The 25124-nt window shown below is 45.8% G+C and overlaps 1 protein-coding gene across 5 annotated transcripts in view; it reads right to left on the bottom strand.

Moving 5' to 3' along the window:
• Positions 1 to 10830: 10830 nt before the first annotated feature.
• ascc1 (activating signal cointegrator 1 complex subunit 1) overlaps positions 10831 to 25124 on the bottom strand; it is a 36551-nt gene continuing 22257 nt past the window's right edge. For 4 of the 5 annotated variants that reach the window (XR_008761140.1, XR_008761139.1, XM_055936826.1 and 1 more), the window contains one exon: positions 10831 to 11873. Coding sequence is in view for 1 of the 5 variants with exons in the window: in XM_055936838.1 (XP_055792813.1) it covers positions 11820 to 11873 (54 nt within the window). In the remaining 4 variants the exon portion in view is untranslated. Of the gene's footprint in view, positions 11894 to 25124 lie in introns of all 5 variants that reach the window. The other variant, XM_055936830.1, reaches the window with a different exon arrangement.

The raw sequence follows: 25124 nt of genomic DNA, 5'->3' as shown, positions 1-25124 counted from the left end.
TGCCGAACAGTACGACGGCTGGCACCAGAAGGCAAACCACATCTCTCATCCCGACCATATTTGTGTTGCTGGTTTTAGTAGCCGCTATATCTTCTCCTGTCCTCTAACCGAGGTTTTAACGATGTAGCCAGGCAGCCCGACTCGAATAGACTACGCGTTTCTCATAGACGGGCTTACAGCAGTGCGGTCAGGGCAGAGTGAGCGAGCATGAATATGAGAGAGAAACAACAGTGAAATGGTGTCATTCTGAACTGTGTTTCTAATTGAATGAGTGAAGCCAGCGACAGCCTAAAATGCATTTGCCTCTTCCATTTAGTCGTCTATTATACAAAACTGTACTTTAGATGGTTATTTGGTCTTAATTAACAAGTAAAACTGTTTTTTTAAGTGTTTATCGCTCTTCTTATTGTCCTACTTGTCTTTAGTCTACCAAATAGAAATGTATGAATTATTGAGTCGTGCCAGCACACAGTCACAGGACTGATAGAAATGTATGAATTATTGAGTCGTACCACCACACAGTCACAGGACTGATATAAATGGATGAATGATTGAGTCGTACCACCACACAGTCACAGGACTGATAGAAATGGATGAATTATTGAGTCGTGCCACCACACAGTCACAGGACTGATAGAAATGGATGAATTATTGAGTCGTGCCAGCACACAGTCACAGGACTGATAGAAATGGATGAATTATTGAGTCGTGCCACCACACAGTCACAGGACTGATAGAAATGGATGAATTATTGAGTCGTACAACCACACAGTCACAGGACTGATAGAAATGGATGAATTATTGAGTCGTACAACCACACAGTCACAGGACTGATAGAAATGGATGAATTATTGAGTCGTACCACCACACAGTCACAGGACTGATAGAAATGGATGAATTATTGAGTCGTACAACCACACAGTCACGGGACTGATAGAAATGGATGAATTATTGAGTCGTGCCACCACACAGTCACAGGACTGATAGAAATGGATGAATTATTGAGTCGTGCCACCACACAGTCACAGGACTGATAGAAATGGATGAATTATTGAGTCGTGCCACCACACAGTCACAGGACTGATAGAAATGGATGCATTATTGAGTCGTGCCACCACACAGTCACAGGACTGATAGAAATGGATGCATTATTGAGTCGTGCCACCACACAGTCACAGGACTGATAGAAATGGATGAATTCTTGAGTCGTACCACCACACAGTCACAGGACTGATAGAAATGGATGAATTATTGAGTCGTGCCACCACACAGTCACAGCACTGATAGAAATTTATGAATTATTGAGTCGTACCACCACACAGTCACAGGACTGATAGAAATGTATGAATTATTGAGTCGTACAACCACACAGTCACAGGACTGATAGAAATGGATGAATTATTGAGTCGTGACAGCACACAGTCACAGGACTGATAGAAATGGATGAATTATTGAGTCGTACCACCACACAGTCACAGGACTGATAGAAATGGATGAATTATTGAGTCGTACAACCACACAGTCACGGGACTGATAGAAATGGATGAATTATTGAGTCGTACCACCACACAGTCACAGGACTGATAGAAATGGGTGAATTATTGAGTCGTACCACCACACAGTCACAGGACTGATAGAAATGGATGAATTATTGAGTCGTACCACCACACAGTCACAGGACTGATAGAAATGGATGAATTATTGAGTCGTACAACCACACAGTCACGGGACTGATAGAAATGGATGAATTATTGAGTCGTACCACCACACAGTCACAGGACTGATAGAAATGGATGAATTATTGAGTCGTACAACCACACAGTCACGGGACTGATAGAAATGGATTAATTATTGAGTCGTACCACCACACAGTCACAGGACTGATAGAAATGGATGAATTATTGAGTCGTACAACCACACAGTCACGGGACTGATAGAAATGGATGAATTATTGAGTCGTACCACCACACAGTCACAGGACTGATAGAAATGGATGAATTATTGAGTCGTACAACCACACAGTCACGGGACTGATAGAAATGGATGAATTATTGAGTCGTACCACCACACAGTCACAGAAGCAGTACTTTACCCTTATTGATCGATGTGTTTTCTCTTCACTGCACCAGTCATGAGTTGAATCAACTAGATTTGTTTTTACGTTGCTTATTGAGAAGTTAGGCCCGTTCCAGGACGGCCAGCTGTGAACATCAACAATACGTGGCCCTTGCCAAGACGACGTAATCAGCATTTCATCATCAATCATGTCATAATCATGCTGAACAAACTACAGAACTGCAGGAAGAGCGGGACCCTTTTGGTTGAACATACTGTAGTGCTAGCTAGACTGCAGTGTGCCTGTGTGCGTGCGTGTGTATGTGCGCATTGCAACAGCAGCTGTGGGAACAGCAATCTAGTAAACAGGACAACATAGTACTGATAAGGGTTAAAGCTGGTTCACCATGTTAGAGGGGAGACTCAGACCAGGACAACATAATACCGATAAGGGTTAAAGCTGGTTCACCATGTTAGAGGGGAGACTCAGACCAGGACAACATAGTACTGATAAGGGTTAAAGCTGGTTCACCATGTTAGAGGGGAGACTCAGACCAGGACAACATAGTAAGGGTTAATGCTGGTTCACCATGTTAGAGGGGAGACTCAGACCAGGACAACATAGTACTGATAAGGGTTAAAGCTGGTTCACCATGTTAGAGGGGAGACTCAGACCAGGACAACATAGTACTGATAAGGGTTAAAGCTGGTTCACCATGTTAGAGGGGAGACTCAGACCAGGACAACATAGTACTGATAAGGGTTAAAGCTGGTTCACCATGTTAGAGGGGAGACTCAGACCAGGACAACATAGTACTGATAAGGGTTAATGCTGGTTCACCATGTTAGAGGGGAGACTCAGACCAGGACAACATAGTACTGATAAGGGTTAAAGCTGGTTCACCATGTTAGAGGGGAGACTCAGACCAGGACAACATAGTACTGATAAGGGTTAAAGCTGGTTCACCATGTTAGAGGGGAGACTCAGACCAGGACAACATAGTAAGGGTTAATGCTGGTTCACCATGTTAGAGGGGAGACTCAGACCAGGACAACATAGTAAGGGTTAAAGCTGATTCACCATGTTAGAGGGGAGACTCAGACCAGGACAACATAGTACTGATAAGGGTTAAAGCTGGTTCACCATGTTAGAGGGGAGACTCAGACCAGGACAACATAGTACTGATAAGGGTTAAAGCTGGTTCACCATGTTAGAGGGGAGACTCAGACCAGGACAACATAGTACTGATAAGGGTTAATGCTGGTTCACCATGTTAGAGGGGAGACTCAGACCAGGACAACATAGTACTGATAAGGGTTAAAGCTGGTTCACCATGTTAGAGGGGAGACTCAGACCAGGACAACATAGTACTGATAAGGGTTAAAGCTGGTTCACCATGTTAGAGGGGAGACTCAGACCAGGACAACATAATACTGATAAGGGTTAAAGCTGGTTCACCATGTTAGAGGGGAGACTCAGACCAGGACAACATAGTACTGATAAGGGTTAAAGCTGGTTCACCATGTTAGAGGGGAGACTCAGACCAGGACAACATAGTACTGATAAGGGTTAAAGCTGGTTCACCATGTTAGAGGGGAGACTCAGACCAGGACAACATAGTACTGATAAGGGGTTAAAGCTGGTTCACCATGTTAGAGGGGAGACTCAGACCAGGACAACATAGTACTGATAAGGGTTAAAGCTGGTTCACCATGTTAGAGGGGAGACTCAGACCAGGACAACATAGTACTGATAAGGGTTAAAGCTGGTTCACCATGTTAGAGGGGAGACTCAGACCAGGACAACATAGTACTGATAAGGGTTAAAGCTGGTTCACCATGTTAGAGGGGAGACTCAGACCAGGACAACATAGTACTGATAAGGGTTAAAGCTGGTTCACCATGTTAGAGGGGAGACTCAGACCAGGACAACATAATACTGATAAGGGTTAAAGCTGGTTCACCATGTTAGAGGGGAGACTCAGACCAGGACAACATAGTACTGATAAGGGGTTATTAAAGCTGGTTCACCATGTTAGAGGGGAGACTCAGACCAGGACAACATAGTACTGATAAGGGTTAAAGCTGGTTCACCATGTTAGAGGGGAGACTCAGACCAGGACAACATAGTACTGATAAGGGTTAAAGCTGGTTCACCATGTTAGAGGGGAGACTCAGACCAGGACAACATAGTACTGATAAGGGTTAATGCTGGTTCACCATGTTAGAGGGGAGACTCAGACCAGGACAACATTGTACTGATAAGGGTTAAAGCTGGTTCACCATGTTAGAGGGGAGACTCAGACCAGGACAACATAGTACTGATAAGGGTTAAAGCTGGTTCACCATGTTAGAGGGGAGACTCAGACCAGGACAACATAGTACTGATAAGGGTTAAAGCTGGTTCACCATGTTAGAGGGGAGACTCAGACCAGGACAACATAGTACTGATAAGGGGTTATTAAAGCTGGTTCACCATGTTAGAGGGGAGACTCAGACCAGGACAACATAGTACTGATAAGGGTTAAAGCTGGTTCACCATGTTAGAGGGGAGACTCAGACCAGGACAACATAGTACTGATAAGGGTTAAAGCTGGTTCACCATGTTAGAGGGGAGACTCAGACCAGGACAACATAGTACTGATAAGGGTTAAAGCTGGTTCACCATGTTAGAGGGGAGACTCAGACCAGGACAACATAGTACTGATAAGGGTTAATGCTGGTTCACCATGTTAGAGGGGAGACTCAGACCAGGACAACATAGTACTGATAAGGGTTAAAGCTGGTTCACCATGTTAGAGGGGAGACTCAGACCAGGACAACATAGTACTGATAAGGGTTTAAGCTGGTTCACCATGTTAGAGGGGAGACTCAGACCAGGACAACATAGTACTGATAAGGGTTAAAGCTGGTTCACCATGTTAGAGGGGAGACTCAGACCAGGACATGGATGACAGGTCTGGTTGAGACCAGGCTCCAATCTGATGCTCTTCATCCACAGAGGAGAGAAAGAGGAAGGAAGAAAGGGAGAGACAGAAGAAAGAGTGACAGAGAAGGGAGAGAGAGGGAGAAACAAAATACAGGGAGAGGAGAGAGAGAAGGGAGAGTGAGAGAGACACATTAAATACAGGGAGAGGAGAGAGAGAAGGGAGAGAGAGAGAGACAAAATACAGGGAGAGGAGAGAGAGAAGGGAGAGAGAGAGAGACAAAATACAGGGAGAGGAGAGAGAGAAGGGAGAGAGAGAGAGACATAAAAGAGGGAGAGGAAAGAGAGAAGGGAGAGATTATTTCAGATTACTCTAAATGAAGAGGTCTTGTATGAGCCTATAGGTCGTCTGTTCTAATCCATCAACAGCCATAGTAGTGGTCACACGGTGGACTAGGCAGACATACTATGATGGGCTGAGTCCCAAATGGCACCCTATTCCCTATATAGTGTACTACTTTTGCCCGGAGCCATATGGACCCTATTTAAAGGTAGTAGTAGTGCACTATAAAGGGAATAGGGTGCAAGTTTGGGATGTAACCTATTACTGCTGCCAGAGCAGGGGAATCAGAGAAAGCCTATCTCTTGTGGAATAGCTACATGTCCGTGGGGAGATTACAGTGATGTGGAGGGACTAGTAACAGCAGTAACATGTGAAGTAGAGATTACAGTGATGTGGACTAGTGACAGCAGTAACATGTGAAGTAGAGATTACAGTGATGTGGAGGGACTAGTAACAGCAGTAACATGTGAAGTAGAGATTACAGTGATGTGGACTAGTGACAGCAGTAACATGTGAAGTAGAGATTACAGTGATGTGGACTAGTGACAGCAGTAACATGTGAAGTAGAGTTTACAGTGATGTGGACTAGTGACAGCAGTAACATGTGAAGTAGAGATTACAGTGATGTGGACTAGTGGACTAGTGACAGCAGTAACATGTGAAGTAGAGATTACAGTGATGTGGACTAGTGACAGCAGTAACATGTGAAGTAGAGATTACAGTGATGTGGACTAGTGACAACAGTAACATGTGAAGTAGAGATTACAGTGATGTGGACTAGTGACAGCAGTAACATGTGAAGTAGAGATTACAGTGATGTGGACTAGTGACAGCAGTAACATGTGAAGTAGAGATTACAGTGATGTGGACTAGTGACAGCAGTAACATGTGAAGTAGAGTTTACAGTGATGTGGACTAGTGACAGCAGTAACATGTGAAGTAGAGATTACAGTGATGTGGACTAGTGGACTAGTGACAGCAGTAACATGTGAAGTAGAGATTACAGTGATGTGGACTAGTGACAGCAGTAACATGTGAAGTAGAGATTACAGTGATGTGGACTAGTGACAACAGTAACATGTGAAGTAGAGATTACAGTGATGTGGACTAGTGACAGCAGTAACATGTGAAGTAGAGATTACAGTGATGTGGACTAGTGACAGCAGTAACATGTGAAGTAGAGATTACAGTGATGTGGACTAGTGACAGCAGTAACATGTGAAGTAGAGATTACAGTGATGTGGACTAGTGACAGCAGTAACATGTGAAGTAGAGATTACAGTGATGTGGACTAGTGACAGCAGTAACATGTGAAGTAGAGATTACAGTGATGTGGACTAGTAACAGCAGTAACATGTGAAGTAGAGATTACAGTGATGTGGAGGGACTAGTGACAGCAGTAACATGTGAATAGAGATTACAGTGATGTGGAGGGACTAGTGACAGCAGTAACATGTGAAGTAGAGATTACAGTGATGTGGACTAGTGACAACAGTAACATGTGAAGTAGAGATTACAGTGATGTGGAGGGACTAGTAACAGCAGTAACATGTGAAGTAGAGATTACAGTGATGTGGACTAGTGACAGCAGTAACATGTGAAGTAGAGATTACAGTGATGTGGAGGGACTAGTAACAGCAGTAACATGTGAAGTAGAGATTACAGTGATGTGGACTAGTGACAACAGTAACATGTGAAGTAGAGATTACAGTGATGTGGAGGGACTAGTAACAGCAGTAACATGTGAAGTAGAGATTACAGTGATGTGGACTAGTGACAGCAGTAACATGTGAAGTAGAGATTACAGTGATGTGGAGGGACTAGTAACAGCAGTAACATGTGAAGTAGAGATTACAGTGATGTGGACTAGTAACAGCAGTAACATAAACTCAGCAAAAAAAGAAACGTCCCTTTTTCAGGACCCTGTCTTTCAAAGATAATTTGTAAAATCCAAATAACTTCACAGATCTTCATTGTAAAGGGTTTAAACATAAACAATTCATGAACATGCACCTGTGGAATGGTCGTTAAGACACTATTCCTGCTCATCTGTGTGAACGTGCCTTAGGCATGCTGCAAGGAGGCATGAGTACTGCAGATGTAGCCAGGGTAATAAATTGCAATGTCCGTACTGTGAGACGCCTAAGACAGCGCTACAGGGAGACAGGACGGGCAGCTGATCGTCCTCGCAGTGGCAGACCACGTGTAACAACACCTGCACAGGATCGGTACATCCGAACATCACACCTGCGGGACAGGTACAGGATGGCAACAACAACTGCCCGAGTTACACCAGGAACACACAATCCCTCCATCAGTGCTCAGACTGTCTGCAATAGGCTGAGAGAGGCTGGACTGAGGGCTTGTGGGCCTGTTGTAAGGCAGGTCCTCACCAGATATCACTGGCAACAATGTCGCCTATGGGCACAAACCCACCGTCGCTGGACCAGACAGGACTGGCAAAAAAGTGCTCTTCACTGACGAGTCACGGTTTCGTCTCACCAGGGGTGATGGTCGGATTCGCGTTTATCGTAGAAGGAATGAGCGTTACACCGAGGCCTGTACTCTGGAGCGGGATCGTTTTGGAGGTGGAGGGTCCGTCTTGGTCTGGGGCGGTGTGTCACAGCATCATCGGACTAAGCTTGTTGTCATTGCAGGCAATCTCAACGCTGTGCGTTACAGGAAAGACATCCTCCTCCCTCATGTGGTACCCTTCCTGCAGGCTCATCCTGACATGACCCTCCAGCACGACAATGCCACCAGCCATACTGCTCGTTCTGTGCGTGATTTCCTGCAAGACAGGAATGTCAGTGTTCTGCCATGGCCAGCGAAGAGCCCATTGAGCACGTCTGGGACCTGTTGGATCAGAGGGTGAGGGCTAGGGCCATTCCCCCCAGAAATGTCCGGGAACTTGCAGGTGACTTGGTGGAAGAGTGGGGTAACATCTCACAGCAAGAACTGGCAAATCTGGTGCAGTCCATGAGGAGGAGATGCACTGCAGTACTTAATGCAGCTGGTGGCCACACCAGATACTGACTGTTACTTTTGATTTTGAACCCCCCCTCCCTTTTGTTTAGGGACACATTATTCCATTTCTGTTAGTCACATGTCTGTGGAACTTGTTCAGTTTATGTCTCAGTTGTTGAATCTTATGTTCATACAAATATTTACACGTGTTAAGTTTGCTGAAAATTAACACAGTTGACAATGAGAGGACGTTTCCTTTTTTTTTTTTACTGAGTTTAAGAAGTAGCAGCAGCTCTCTCTGGAATAACTAATCGTTCTTATTAGCCCCATGTGGATGTTGTGAATCCCACATGTCCTGAGTGGGAGAACCTTGGACCGTGTCCCAAATGTAGTGCTCTACATTCGACCAGGGCCCATAGACCTAGGGGGCATCCCCAATGACTCCTATTCCATGGTCAGAAGTCATGCATTATAAAGGGAATAGAGCAGCATTTGGGACACACACATCTAAGTGGAATAATCAAGTGAGATGCTGCACTTATTGTATAAAAGCCCGGCCATCATTTAGGCTCAGTCAATTATTTTTAGCGAGGAGGTGAAGAAAGTGTCCGAAATAACATTTTTGCCAGGAAGACATATTTTATTTAGCAGTTTTATCATTTTCCCCTCACGTCAGTCTCTTGAGGTGAGCTGTGGAAGAGCTGATGAGTTTCATTGAAATGCTGGATGTCATCTTGGACTCTCTCTCTCCCTCTCTTCTATGTCTCTCTCTCTTCTATGTCTCTCTCTCTTCTCTGTCTCTCTCTTCTCTGTCTCTCTCTCTTCTATGTCTCTCTCTCTTCTCTGTCTCTCTCTCTCTTCTCTGTCTCTCTCTCTCTCTTCTATGTCTCCCTCTCTTCTATGTCTCTCTCTCTTCTATGTCTCTCTCTCTTCTATGTCTCTCTCTCTCTTCTGTCTCTCTCTCTTCTGTCTCTCTCTCTTCTCTGTCTCTACCTCTCTTCTCTGTCTCTACCTCTCTTCTCTGTCTCTACCTCTCTTCTCTGTCTCTACCTCTCTTCTCTGTCTACCTCTCTTCTCTGTCTCCCTCTCTTCTCTGTCTCTGTCTCTTCTCTGTCTCCCTCTCCCCCTCTCTTCTCTGTCTCCCTCTCTTCTCTGTCTCCCCCTCTATTCTCTGTCTCCCCCTCTATTCTCTGTCTCCCCCTCTATTCTCTGTCTCCCCCTCTATTCTCTGTCTCCCCCTCTATTCTCTGTCTCCCCCTCTATTCTCTGTCTCCCTCTCTTCTGTCTCCCTCTCTATTCTCTGTCTCCCTCTCTATTCTCTGTCTCCCTCTCTATTCTCTCTGTCTCCCCCTCTATTCTCTCTGTCTCACTCTCTTCTCTGTCTCCCTCTCCCTTCTCTGTCTCCCTCTCTCTTCTCTGTCTCCCTCTCTCTTCTCTGTCTCCCTCTCTCTTCTCTGTCTCCCTCTGTCTCCCTCGCTCTCCCTTCTGTAGATAGAACCATCATTAAAGTCATCTAACCTCTGTGAGCATAATCAGTTTACACAAAGCACCAAGTCCAGGGCAGAAACACTTCATGTGAATAACACTGACTGACGACACACTTTAAAATGAATCATCTACAAAATGTAAATACATTAAACCCACCATCCTATCTATAGTACTGAAGATGTTGTGGTTAGCATGTCATAATATCATAAATGAATTTGGTGCAACCTGCTTTGTTTTCTCTTATAAACACACAATGTCTATGAAAAGCCACACCTAACAACACGTGTTGAGTCCTGTCAACCAGCCAATTCATTATGAAAAGCCACACCTAACGACACGTGTTGAGTCCTGTCAACCAGCCAATTCATTATGAAAAGCCACACCTAACGACACGTGTTGAGTCCTGTCAACCAGCCAATTCATTATGAAAAGCCACACCTAACGACACGTGTTGAGTCCTGTCAACCAGCCAATTCATTATGAAAAGCCACACCTAACGACACGTGTTGAGTCCTGTCAACCAGCCAATTCATTATGAAAAGCCACACCTAACGACACGTGTTGAGTCCTGTCAACCAGCCAATTCATTATGAAAAGCCACACCTAACGACACGTGTTGAGTCCTGTCAACCAGCCAATTCATTATGAAAAGCCACACCTAACGACACGTGTTGAGTCCTGTCAACCAGCCAATTCATTATGAAAAGCCACACCTAACGACACGCGTTGAGTCCTGTCAACCAGCCAATTCATTATGAAAAGCCACACCTAACAACACGTGTTGAGTCCTGTCAACCAGCCAATTCATTATGAAAAGCCACACCTAACGACACGTGTTGAGTCCTGTCAACCAGCCAATTCATTATGAAAAGCCACACCTAACGACACGTGTTGAGTCCTGTCAACCAGCCAATTCATTATGAAAAGCCACACCTAACGACACGTGTTGAGTCCTGTCAACCAGCCAATTCATTATGAAAAGCCACACCTAACGACACGTGTTGAGTCCTGTCAACCAGCCAATTCATTATGAAAAGATTAACATGCACACTTTTGAATAATTTGTCTGTTTATTAATAAAATATTTTTTTTACAGATTAATCCCATATCACAATAGTGGAACCAGAGGGAAAAAAATATCAAAACCAAATGTTAATCCAATGTGTCATTAACCCAATGTGTCAATAACCCAATGTGTCATTAACCCAATGTGTCATTAACCCAATGTGTCATTCATCCAAAGTGTCATTAACCCAAAGTGTCATTAATCCAATGTGTCAATAATCCAATGTGTCAATAACCCAATGTGTCATTAATCCAATGTGTCATTAACCCAATGTGTCATTAACCCAATGTGTCAATAACCCAATGTGTCATTAATCCAATGTGTCATTAATCCAATGTGTCATTAACCCAATGTGTCATTAACCCAATGTGTCAATAATCCAATGTGTCAATAACCCAATGTGTCATTAATCCAATGTGTCATTAACCCAATGTGTCATTAACCCAATGTGTCATTAATCCAATGTGTCATTAACCCAATGTGTCATTAATCCAATGTGTCATTAACCCAATATGTCATTAACCCAATGTGTCAATAATCCAATGTGTCATTAATCCAATGTGTCATTAATCCAATGTGTCATTAATCCAATGTGTCAATAATCCAATGTGTCATTAATCCAATGTGTCAATAATCCAATGTGTCATTAATCCAATGTGTCAATAATCCAATGTGTCATTAATCCAATGTGTCAATAATCCAATGTGTCATTAAACCAATGTGTCATTAATATAATCACGTTGTTTTCAGGCCTTCAACTCCAGTTGAAATGTAAACACTTCAGGAAGACATGTTTTTAGCAGGAAGCACGTGACTGAGGGAGATGGAGCACAATGTCCCACGGAAATGAATGACAGCATTTTATGACACAATTCCATTGGCATTTGATTGCCTCTGGCATCTCCACGCCTGCAGCCAAGTCCATGGTGACAGGGACATCCTAGAGTTTCTGACATGTCCACCTTGTAACCCTGTCATTCATCTCTGCAGGTCCAGTCCACCTGGAAGCTTCCTCGTTCACCTCTGACCTGCGAGACACAATCAACACCTGCTTGAACAAAACAGTAAAAGGTGTTGAGGAAACATTAATGGACTCAACATTAAAGTGGAACATTTCTTACTCACACATTCTAGCAACAATGGCTCTGAGTGACCTCCACAGCCAATGAGAAATGCATCAGTGGCAATGTTCCAAATGGCACCCTATTTCCTATATAGTGCAATACTTTTTACGCTATAGGCCCCGGTCAAAAGTAGTGCACTATAGAGGGGAATAGGTTGCCATTTTGGAGCGTAGCCTCAGTGACTCATAATGCTGCTGGGCTGTGGTGGAGAACCAACCAATGCTGGTAGAGTATTCTAGGCAGAGGGAGAATACTAAGTCTGACTGGAGAAAGTGTCTAATAAGTCCTCTTAACTGGCTTACTGGCTCCAAGTAGGGGTTACTCTAAATATGTAGATTTAATTCAATTGGATTCAAACTGGGTCACTTGGCTATTAAAAGTGCCAAGTTAGAGAGCAGAGGAGAGGAAGCTAGTCTGAAGTTAGAGAGCAGAGGAGAGGAAGCCAGTCTGAAGTTACAGAGCAGAGGAAGCCAGTCTGAAGTTACAGAGCAGAGGAGAGGAAGCCAGTCTGAAGTTACAGAGCAGAGCAGAGGAAGCCAGTCTGAAGTTACAAAGCAGAGGAAGCCAGTCTGAAGTTACAAAGCAGAGGAAGCCAGTCTGAAGTTACAGAGCAGAGGAAGCCAGTCTGAAGTGAGAGAGCAGAGGAGAGGAAGCCAGTCTGAAGTGAGAGAGCAGAGGAGAGGAAGCCAGTCTGAAGTTACAGAGCAGAGGAGAGGAAGCCAGTCTGAAGTGAGAGAGCAGAGGAGAGGAAGCCAGTCTGAAGTTACAGAGCAGAGGAGAGGAAGCCAGTCTGAAGTTACAGAGCAGAGGAGAGGAAGCCAGTCTGAAGTTACAGAGCAGAGGAGAGGAAGCCAGTCTGAAGTTACAGAGCAGAGGAGAGGAAGCCAGTCTGAAGTTACAGAGCAGAGGAGAGGAAGCCAGTCTGAAGTTACAGAGCAGAGGAGAGGAAGCCAGTCTGAAGTTACAGAGCAGAGGAGAGGAAGCCAGTCTGAAGTTACAGAGGAGAGGAAGCCAGTCTGAAGTTACAGAGGAGAGGAAGCCAGTCTGAAGTTACAGAGGAGAGGAAGCCAGTCTGAAGTTACAGAGGAGAGGAAGCCAGTCTGAAGTTACAGAGGAGAGGAAGCCAGTCTGAAGTTACAGAGCAGAGGAGAGGAAGCCAGTCTGAAGTTACAGAGCAGAGGAGAGGAAGCCAGTCTGAAGTTACAGAGCAGAGGAGAGGAAGCCAGTCTGAAGTTACAGAGCAGAGGAGAGGAAGCCAGTCTGAAGTTACAGAGCAGAGGAGAGGAAGCCAGTCTGAAGTTACAGAGCAGAGGACAGGAAGCCAGTCTGAAGTTACAGAGCAGAGGAGAGGAAGCCAGTCTGAAGTTACAGAGCAGAGGAGAGGAAGCCAGTCTGAAGTTACAGAGCAGAGGAGAGGAAGCCAGTCTGAAGTTACAGAGCAGAGGAGAGGAAGCCAGTCTGAAGTTACAGAGCAGAGGAGAGGAAGCCAGTCTGAAGTTACAGAGCAGAGGAGAGGAAGCCAGTCTGAAGTTACAGAGCAGAGGAGAGGAAGCCAGTCTGAAGTTACAGAGCAGAGGAGAGGAAGCCAGTCTGAAGTTACAGAGCAGAGGAGAGGAAGCCAGTCTGAAGTTACAGAGCAGAGGAGAGGAAGCCAGTCTGAAGTTACAGAGCAGAGGAGAGGAAGCCAGTCTGAAGTTACAGAGCAGAGGAGAGGAAGCCAGTCTGAAGTTACAGAGCAGAGGAGAGGAAGCCAGTCTGAAGTTACAGAGCAGAGGAGAGGAAGCCAGTCTGAAGTTACAGAGCAGAGGAGAGGAAGCCAGTCTGAAGTTACAGAGCAGAGGAGAGGAAGCCAGTCTGAAGTTACAGAGCAGAGGAGAGGAAGCCAGTCTGAAGTTACAGAGCAGAGGAGAGGAAGCCAGTCTGAAGTTACAGAGCAGAGGAGAGGAAGCCAGTCTGAAGTTACAGAGCAGAGGAGAGGAAGCCAGTCTAAAGTTACAGAGCAGAGGAGAGGAAGCCAGTCTGAAGTTACAGAGCAGAGGAAGCCAGTCTAAAGTTACAGAGCAGAGGAAGCCAGTCTGAAGTGAGAGAGCAGAGGAGAGGAAGCCAACTTAACAACGGTGGGAAGCATTGGAGTCAACATGGGCCAGCATCCCTGTGGAACGCTTTCAACAACTTGTAGAGTCCATGCCCTGATGATTTGAGTCTGTTCTGAGGGAAAAATGGGGTGCAACTCAATATTAGGAAAGTGTTCCTGATGTTTTGTGCACTCAGTGTCGATAAGCCCTACAACTGTAAAGAAACATGGTTGTCTATTGTCACGAACGTCGTCGGGAGAAGGAGAGGAGGACCAAGGTGCAGAGTGGTAAGTGTTAATATTTTTAATAAAACAACTGAATAAAACAACAAAAACGACAAACGAACAGTCCTGTAAGGTGACGAAAAAACACCAAACAGAAAATAATCACCCACAACTCAAAATGGGAAAACAGGCTACCTAAGTATGGCTCTCAATCAGAGACAACGATAGACAGCTGCCTCTGATTAAGAACCATACCCGGCCAAACACATAGAAAAGGAAAACCCAGTCCTACAACAGAATACCCACCCACATCACACCCTGACCAAACTAAAAATAGAAACATACGAAGAAATCTACGGTCAGGGCGTGACAACTATTGTCTCTATAACTAAAGAAACATGGTTGTCTATTGTCCCTATAACTGTATACACGTGGTTATGTAAAAACATGGTTGTTCCTTCTCTCTCAGTGTAGACTGATTGGAGGTAAACATGGTTCTTCTCTCTCTGTGTGGATAGATTGCAGGGTAAACATGGTTCTCCTCTCTCTGTGTGGATAGATTGCAGGGTAAACATGGTTCTTCTCTCTCTGTGTGGATAGATTGCAGGGTAAACATGGTTCTTCTCTCTCTGTGTGGATAGATTGCAGGGTAAACATGGTTCTTCTCTCTCTGTGTGGATAGATTGCAGGGTAAACATGGTTCTTCTCTCTCTGTATGGATAGATTGCAGGGTAAACATGGTTCTTCTCTCTCTGTATGGATAGATTGCAGGGTAAACATGGTTCTTCTCTCTCTGTGTGGATAGATTGCAGGGTAAACATGGTTCTTCTCTCTCTGTGTGGATAGATTGCAGGGTAAACATGGTTCTTCTCTCTGTATGGATAGATTGCAGGGTAAACATGGTTCTTCTCTCTCCGTGTGGATAGATTGCAGGGTAAACATGGTTCTTCTCTCTGTATGGATAGATTGCAGGGTAAACATGGTTCTTCTCTCTCTGTGTGGATAGATTGCAGGGTAAACATGGTTCTTCTCTCTGTGTGGATAGATTGCAGGGTAAACATGGTTCTTCTCTCTCTGTGTGGATAGATTGCAGGGTAAACATGGTTCTTCTCTCTGTATGGATAGATTGCAGGGTAAACATGGTTCTTCTCTCTCTGTGTGGATAGATTGCAGGGTAAACATGGCTCTTCTCTCTCTGTGTGGATAGATTGCAGGGTAAACATGGCTCTTCTCTCTCTGTGTGGATAGATTGCAGGGTAAACATGGTTCTCCTCTCTCTGTGTGGATAGATTGCAGGGTAAACATGGTTCTCCTCTCTCTGTGTGGATAGATTGCAGGGTAAACATGGTTCTCCTCTCTCTGTGTGGATAGATTGCAGGGTAAACATGGTTCTTCTCTCTGTATGGATAGATTGCAGGGTAAACATGGTTCTTCTCTCTCTGTGTGGATAGATTGCAGGGTAAACATGGTTTTCTCTCTCTGTGTGGATAGATTGCAGGGTAAACATGGTTCTTCTCTCTGTATGGATAGATTGCAGGGTAAACATGGTTCTTCTCTCTCTGTGTGGATAGATTGCAGGGTAAACATGGTTCTTCTCTCTCTGTGTGGATAGATTGCAGGGTAAACATGGTTCTTCTCTCTCTGTGTGGATAGATTGCAGGGTAAACATGGTTCTTCTCTCCGTGTGGATAGATTGCAGGGTAAACATGGCTCTTCTCTCTCTGTGTGGATAGATTGCAGGGTAAACATGGTTCTTCTCTCTCCGTGTGGATAGATTGCAGGGTAAACATGGTTCTTCTCTCTCCGTGTGGATAGATTGCAGGGTAAACATGGTTCTTCTCTCTCCGTGTGGATAGATTGCAGGGTAAACATGGTTCTTCTCTCTCCGTGTGGATAGATTGCAGGGTAAACATGGTTCTTCTCTCTGTGTGGATAGATTGCAGGGTAAACATGGTTCTTCTCTCTCCGTGTGGATAGATTGCAGGGTAAACATGGTTCTTCTCTCTGTGTGGATAGATTGCAGGGTAAACATGGTTCTTCTCTCTCTGTGTGGATAGATTGCAGGGTAAACATGGTTCTTCTCTCTCCGTGTGGATAGATTGCAGGGTAAACATGGTTCTTCTCTCTCTGTGTGGATAGATTGCAGGGTAAACATGGTTCTTCTCTCTCTGTGTGGATAGATTGCAGGGTAAACAGACATTGACAGCAGCAGAGCCCCTCCAGACTCACTCAGCATGTCATCTGCCTGCCTCAGCTACCTCTCTGAGGGTGTGTGTGTGTACGTGGTCTGTTTCTCTCTCTGTGTCTGTCTTTCTGTTTGCATCGACTGTCCATCACATCAGAGTGTCTCTCTGGGCTTTTTACCGACACTGATTGGTTAGAGATGTAATTGAGTGTCTCCTAGCTGAATGTCACATAAAACACATCAAAACAACAAATCGCTGAACGGAGAGGAGGAAGATGTCCTGTGTCATATTCCACAGGTAATGATATCTAACAAACGAGACATTTCCCTTCATGACAGCAGCAGCTGTCGTTGCCGTGTGCCTGTCTGGCACTTTGAGAAACATCTAACAATCTATCCACAGAGCTTTACAAATATGCTTTAACGTTTAACAGTCCAACAATAGAAAACAAACACATCTCATCATTTAAGCAGGTTAATGTTACGTTACCACCTGACAGAGGTATGACACACAACTAAAACCATCTCTCTGTCTGTCTGTACGTCCGTCCGTCCGTCCGTGTGTAAAATCGGCGGTGTTCAATTAAACTGACGCCATTACCAGTTTAAAGGTAGGACCGACCACTTAATGGGAAAAGTTCCTCTGACCTTAAAAATGGATTAACGGCTAAATCAATTTCCTGTGTGCTGCTCCAGCCACTTGAAGCATGTAACTAACTGTATCTGCACTTCTCAAAGGTCAAACGTCTTTCAAATGTCTTCTGCCTTTTCCTTTCCTACACGCTTCAAGTTAAAACCAATTCTACACATTTTTCAAATGAGATACGGGAACTTTCTATGTACAATGTCAGAAAATGTACAGGATGGTTTTGAATGACAACATCGTAAACATTTGGGGAATTAAAAGCCAGAAGGAATCTCAGTGGACTGGCCGACTTCACTGTGTGGATGAGAATAACACGCTACTTCTCCTAACTTGGTATGAAATTAAATATGTCAGTTGGGTAATATAACAATATTTAGATTGTCTTGTTTCTCTTTGAATGTCCCAAAAACACTAACTTCAGAAACTAAAATAGATTGAATACCTGTTACAATTTGATGAAGACATTATTATAATGGATTCGTCATTCTAAATGAAAATCAGAAGAAGGGGATTTAATCTTTGATAGTTTAGTGCAATTTTTGTAATTATCCTTAGTCTTATAGAAGGATAGGTGATTGATTTGCCCACATCACTATTTTCAATAATCCATTGGTTTCTTTGTGCTCTACTCAGCAGAAATGGAGAGCTGTCAACGGGGGGAGGAAGATTCCTCATCCCCTGGGGAAAGAAAAGGCTGTTTTCTCCCCATCAGCAGATCTGTTGACGTCTGCCCTGATAGACATGACCTGTAGGAACTAGACGTTACTCCACGGACGCTGATACAGCAGGAAATAGACATTTCTCCATTGGAGGCAGATATAGCATCAGTGATGCTTTAGGTAAAACCCCAAGCACAAAGAAACATATTTATGCTCTAATACTACATGTAACAATAATAATAATAATAATACGAAATAGTTAATGAATGATTTATTCTGATTAGTTTTGAATGAAAACACTACAACAAAGATAGTCAACACCTCAAGAGAAACAGAGAGAGAGAGAGATGTGGTCTACGCTGTAGTGTCCTGACTCCTGACATGTGGTCTACGCTGTAGTGTCCTGACTCCTGACATGTGGTCTACGCTGTAGTGTCCTGACATGTGGTCTACACTGTAGTGTCCTGACATGTGGTCTATCTACACTGTAGTGTCCTGACATGTGGTCTATCTACACTGTAGTGTCCTGACATGTGGTCTATCTACACTGTAGTGTCCTGACATGTGGTCTACACTGTAGTGTCCTGACATGTGGTCTACGCTGTAGTGTCCTGACATGTGGTCTACGCTGTAGTGTCCTGACATGTGGTCTACACTGTAGTGTCCTGACATGTGGTCTACGCTGTAGTGTCCCGACTCCTGACATGTGGTCTACGCTGTAGTGTCCTGACATGTGGTCTACACTGTAGTGTCCTGACATGTGGTCTACACTGTAGTGTCCTGACATGAGGTCTACGCTGTAGTGTCCTGACATGTGGTCTACGCTGTAGTGTCCTGACATGTGGTCTACACTGTAGTGTCCTGACATGTGGTCTACGCTGTAGTGTCCTGACATGTGGTCTACGCTGTAGTGTCCTGACATGTGGTCTACACTGTAGTGTCCTGACATGTGGTCTACGCTGTAGTGTCCCGACTCCTGACATGTGGTCTACGCTGTAGTGTCCTGACATGTGGTCTACACTGTAGTGTCCTGACATGTGGTCTACACTGTAGTGTCCTGACATGAGGTCTACGCTGTAGTGTCCTGACATGTGGTCTACGCTGTAGTGTCCCGACTCCTGACATGTGGTCTACGCTGTAGTGTCCTGACATGTGGTCTACACTGTAGTGTCCTGACATGTGGTCTATCTACACTGTAGTGTCCTGACATGTGGTCTATCTACACTGTAGTGTCCTGACATGTGGTCTACACTGTAGTGTCCTGACATGTGGTCTACGCTGTAGTGTCCTGACATGTGGTCTACGCTGTAGTGTCCTGACATGTGGTCTACACTGTAGTGTCCTGACATGTGGTCTACGCTGTAGTGTCCCGACTCCTGACATGTGGTCTACGCTGTAGTGTCCTGACATGTGGTCTACACTGTAGTGTCCTGACATGTGGTCTACACTGTAGTGTCCTGACATGAGGTCTACGCTGTAGTGTCCTGACATGTGGTCTACGCTGTAGTGTCCTGACATGTGGTCTACACTGTAGTGTCCTGACATGTGGTCTACGCTGTAGTGTCCTGACATGTGGTCTACGCTGTAGTGTCCTGACATGTGGTCTACACTGTAGTGTCCTGACATGTGGTCTACGCTGTAGTGTCCCGACTCCTGACATGTGGTCTACGCTGTAGTGTCCTGACATGTGGTCTACACTGTAGTGTCCTGACATGTGGTCTACACTGTAGTGTCCTGACATGAGGTCTACGCTGTAGTGTCCTGACATGTGGTCTACGCTGTAGTGTCCCGACTCCTGACATGTGGTCTACGCTGTAGTGTCCTGACATGTGGTCTACGCTGTAGTGTCCCGACTCCTGACATGTGGTCTACACTGTAGTGTCCCGACTCCTGACATGTGGTCTACGCTGTAGTGTCCTGACATGTGGTCTACGCTGTAGTGTCCTGACATGTGGTCTACACTGTAGTGTCCTGACATGTGGTCTACGCTGTAGTGTCCCGACTCCTGACATGTGGTCTACGCTGTAGTGTCCTGACATGTGGTCTACACTGTAGTGTCCTGACATGTGGTCTACACTGTAGTGTCCTGACATGAGGTCTACGCTGTAGTGTCCTGACATGTGGTCTACGCTGTAGTGTCCCGACTCCTGACATGTGGTCTACGCTGTAGTGTCCTGACATGTGGTCTACGCTGTAGTGTCCCGACTCCTGACATGTGGTCTACACTGTAGTGTCCTGACATGTGGTCTACGCTGTAGTGTCCTGACTCCTGACATGTGGTCTACGCTGTAGTGTCCTGACATGTGGTCTACGCTGTAGTGTCCTGACATGTGGTCTACGCTGTAGTGTCCTGACATGTGGTCTACGCTGTAGTGTCCTGACATGTGGTCTACGCCGTAGTGTCCTGACATGTGGTCTACGCCATAGTGTCCTGACATGTGGTCTACGCCATAGTGTCCTGACATGCGGTCTACGCTGTAGTGTCCTGACATGCGGTCTACGCTGTAGTGTCCTGACATGTGGTCTACGCTGTAGTGTCCTGACATGTGGTCTACGCTGTAGTGTCCTGACATGTGGTCTACGCTGTAGTGTCCTGACTCCTGACATGTGGTCTACGCCATAGTGTCCTGACATGTGGTCTACGCCGTAGTGTCCTGACATGTGGTCTACGCCATAGTGTCCTGACATGTGGTCTACGCCATAGTGTCCTGACATGTGGTCTACGCCATAGTGTCCTGACATGTGGTCTATGCTGTAGTGTCCTGACATGTGGTCTACGCTGTAGTGTCCTGACATGTGGTCTACGCCGTAGTGTCCTGACATGTGGTCTACGCTGTAGTGTCCTGACATGTGGTCTACGCTGTAGTGTCCTGACTCCTGACATGTGGTCTACGCTGTAGTGTCCTGACTCCTGACATGTGTAGTGTCCTGACATGTGGTCTACACTGTAGTGTCCTGACATGTGGTCTATGCTGTAGTGTCCTGACATGTGGTCTACGCTGTAGTGTCCTGACATGTGGTCTACGCCGTAGTGTCCTGACATGTGGTCTACGCTGTAGTGTCCTGACATGTGGTCTACGCTGTAGTGTCCTGACTCCTGACATGTGGTCTACGCTGTAGTGTCCTGACATGTGGTCTACGCTGTAATGTCCTGACTCCTGACATGTGGTCTACGCTGTAGTGTCCTGACATGTGGTCTACGCTGTAGTGTCCTGACTCCTGACATGTGGTCTACACTGTAGTGTCCTGACTCCTGACATGTGGTCTACACTGTAGTGTCCTGACATGTGGTCTACACTGTAGTGTCCTGACTCCTGACATGTGGTCTACACTGTAGTGTCCTGACTCCTGACATGTGGTCTACACTGTAGTGTCCTGACTCCTGACATGTGGTCTACACTGTAGTGTCCTGACACCTGACATGTGGTCTACGCTGTAGTGTCCTGACTCCTGACATGTGGTCTACGCTGTAGTGTCCTGACATGTGGTCTACGCTGTAGTGTCCTGACATGTGGTCTACGCTGTAGTGTCCTGACATGCGGTCTACGCTGTAGTGTCCTGACATGCGGTCTACGCTGTAGTGTCCTGACATGTGGTCTACGCTGTAGTGTCCTGACATGTGGTCTACGCTGTAGTGTCCTGACATGTGGTCTACGCTGTAGTGTCCTGACATGTGGTCTACGCTGTAGTGTCCTGACATGTGGTCTACGCTGTAGTGTCCTGACATGTGGTCTACGCTGTAGTGTCCTGACATGTGGTCTACGCTGTAGTGTCCTGACATGTGGTCTACGCCGTAGTGTCCTGACTCCTGACATGTGGTCTACGCTGTAGTGTCCTGACATGTGGTCTACGCTGTAGTGTCCTGACATGTGGTCTACACTGTAGTGTCCTGACTCCTGACATGTGGTCTACGCTGTAGTGTCCTGACTCGTGGTCTACACTGTAGTGTCCTGACTCCTAACATGTGGTCTACGCTGTAGTGTCCTGACTCCTGACATGTGGTCTACGCTGTAGTGTCCTGACATTTGGTCTACGCTGTAGTGTCCTGACATGCGGTCTACACTGTAGTGTCCTGACATGTGGTCTACGCTGTAGTGTCCTGACTCCTGACATGTGGTCTACGCTGTAGTGTCCTGACATGCGGTCTACACTGTAGTGTCCTGACATGTGGTCTACGCCGTAGTGTCCTGACATGTGGTCTACGCCGTAGTGTCCTGACATGTGGTCTACGCCGTAGTGTCCTGACATGTGGTCTACGCCGTAGTGTCCTGACATGTGGTCTACGCTGTAGTGTCCTGACATGTGGTCTAAGCTGTAGTGTCCTGACATGTGGTCTACGCTGTAGTGTCCTGACATGTGGTCTACGCTGTAGTGTCCTGACATGTGGTCTACGCTGTAGTGTCCTGACATGTGGTCTACGCTGTAGTGTCCTGACATGTGGTCTACGCTGTAGTGTCCTGACATGTGGTCTACGCTGTAGTGTCCTGACATGTGGTCTACGCTGTAGTGTCCTGACATGTGGTCTACGCTGTAGTGTCCTGACTCCTGATATGTGGTCTACGCTGTAGTGTCCTGACATGTGGTCTACGCTGTAGTGTCCTGACATGTGGTCTACGCTGTAGTGTCCTGACATGTGGTCTACGCTGTAGTGTCCTGACATGTGGTCTACGCTGTATTGTCCTGACATGTGGTCTACGCCGTAGTGTCCTGACATGTGGTCTACGCCGTAGTGTCCTGACATGTGGTCTACGCTGTAGTGTCCTGACATGTGGTCTACGCTGTAGTGTCCTGACATGTGGTCTACGCTGAAGTGTCCTGACATGTGGTCTACGCTGTAGTGTCCTGACATGTGGTCTACGCCGTAGTGTCCTGACATGTGGTCTACGCTGTAGTGTCCTGACTCCTGACATGTGGTCTACGCTGTAGTGTCCTGACTCCTGACATGTGGTCTACGCTGTAGTGTCCAGACATGTGGTCTACGCTGTAGTGTCCTGACATGTGGTCTACGCTGTAGTGTCCTGACATGTGGTCTACGCTGTAGTGTCCTGACATGTGGTCTACGCTGTAGTGTCCTGACATGTGGTCTACGCCGTAGTGTCCTGACATGTGGTCTACGCTGTAGTGTCCTGACTCCTGACATGTGGTCTACACTGTAGTGTCCTGACTCCTGACATGTGGTCTACACTGTAGTGTCCTGACTCCTGACATGTGGTCTACACTGTAGTGTCCTGACTCCTGACATGTGGTCTACGCTGTAGTGTCCTGACATGTGGTCTACACTGTAGTGTCCTGACTCCTGACATGTGGTCTACACTGTAGTGTCCTGACTCCTGACATGTGGTCTACGCTGTAGTGTCCTGACATGTGGTCTACGCTGTAGTGTCCTGACTCCTGAAGTGTGGTCTAGTCAATCCTGGAAACCTTTCCCCAGCACACTACATCCTGAATAACATCTCTCTCTGCCAAAAGAAAATAGAGTGTTGCAGTCCTGAACGATTTAATGAACCTGCAAACCAGACCCCTTTCCCCGTCCCTGTATTTACTAGGAGGGTATTAGGGATGTTTCCAACAACGAATAAGCCAAGCTCTTGACGGTTTACCTGAGCCTGCGGTTTTCATTTCTCCCTTCCTGACAGTAACAAGCCTTAAAAACTAGATGAGTCATTTGCTGCTTTTGTCAATACACCGTGGCATTTTCTACTGTCTGTCTACATGACACTGAGATCATTCTCTCTGTCTCTGTCAGTCAGTCTCAGGAGATAGGCAATGGCTGATTAGGCCATGACTTCGGTCCCAAATGGCACCCCATGGGCCCTGGTCAAAAGAAGTGCACTATATAGGGAATAGAGTGCCAAACAGTGCATTTGGAAAGTATTCAGACCCCTTGACTTTTTCCACATTTTGTTACGTTACAGCCTAATTCTTAAATTGATAAAAATTATGTATTTTCCTCATCAAACTACACACAATACCCCATAATGACATCACAATATCCCATAATGACATCACATTACCCATAATGACAAAGCGAAAACAGGTTTTTAGAAATTCTTGCAAATTGATATATAAACCCCAGCCCCCCCATCCCCCCCCCCCCCCAGAAATACCTTATTTACAAAAGTATTCAGACCCTTTGCTATGAGACTCAAAATTGAGCTCAGGTGCATCCTGTTTCCATTGATCATCCTTGGAGATGTTTTAACAACTTGATTGGAGTTCACCTGTGGTAAATTAAATTGATTGGACATGATTTGGAAAGGCACACAACCTGTCTATATAAGGTCCCACAGTTGGCAGTGCATGTCAGAGCAAAAACCAAGCCATGAGGTAGAAGAAATTGTCCTTAGAGCTCCGAGACAGGATTTTGACAAGGCACAGATCTGGGGAAGGGTAGCACTTTTGTTTTTGCAGCATTGAAAGTCCAAGAACACAGTGGCCTCCTTCATTCTTAAATTGAAGAAGTTTGGAACCACCAAGACTCGTCCTAGAGCTGGCCGATGGTCACTCTGACATCTCCTCTGTGGAGATGGGAGAATCTTCCAGAAGGACAACCATCTCTGCAGCACTCCACCAATCAGGTCTTTATGGTAGAGTGGCCAGACGGAAGCCACTCCTCAGTAAAAGGAGCCTAAAGGACTCTCAGACCATGAGAAACAAGATTCTCTGGTCTGATGAAACCAAGATTGAACTCATTGGACTGAATGCCAAGCATCAAGTCTGGAGGAAACCTGGCAACATCCCTACGGTGAAGCATGGTGGTGGCAGCATCAAGCTGTGGCAGTGTTATTCAGTGGCAGGGACTGGGAGACTAGTCAGGATTGAGGGAAAGATGAAAGGAGCAAAGTACAGAGAGATCCTTGATGAAAACCTGCTGCAGAGAGCTCAGGAGCTCAGACTGGTGCAAAGGTTCACCTTCCAACAGGACAACAACCCTAAGCACACAGCCAAGACAACGCGGGAGTGGCTTCGGGACAAGTCTCTGAATGTCCTTGAGTGGCCCAGCAAGAGCCCGGACTTGAGCCCGATTGAACATCTCTGGAGAGACCTGAAAATAGCTGTGCAGCGATACTCCCCATCCAACCTGACAGAGATGAGAGGATCTGCAGAGAAGAATGGGAGAACCTCCCCAAATACAGGTGTGCCAAGCTTGTAGCGTCATACCCAAGAAGAGTTGAGGCTGTAATCGCTGCCAAAGGTGCTACAACAAAGTTCTGAGTAAAGGGTATGTGTACTTATGTAAATGTGATATTTCTTTTTTCTTTTTAAATAAAATTTGCAAACATTTCTAAAAACCTGTTTTTGGTTTGTCATTATGGGGTATTATGTGTAGATTGTTGAGGGAAAAAAACAATTAACACCATTTTAG

This window comes from Salvelinus fontinalis, chromosome 1, assembly GCF_029448725.1.
Source record: "Salvelinus fontinalis isolate EN_2023a chromosome 1, ASM2944872v1, whole genome shotgun sequence".
Taxonomy (NCBI): domain Eukaryota; kingdom Metazoa; phylum Chordata; class Actinopteri; order Salmoniformes; family Salmonidae; genus Salvelinus; species Salvelinus fontinalis.
The sequence above is the reverse complement of the archived record's forward strand: the minus strand, read 5'-3'. Positions and strand labels throughout refer to the sequence as shown.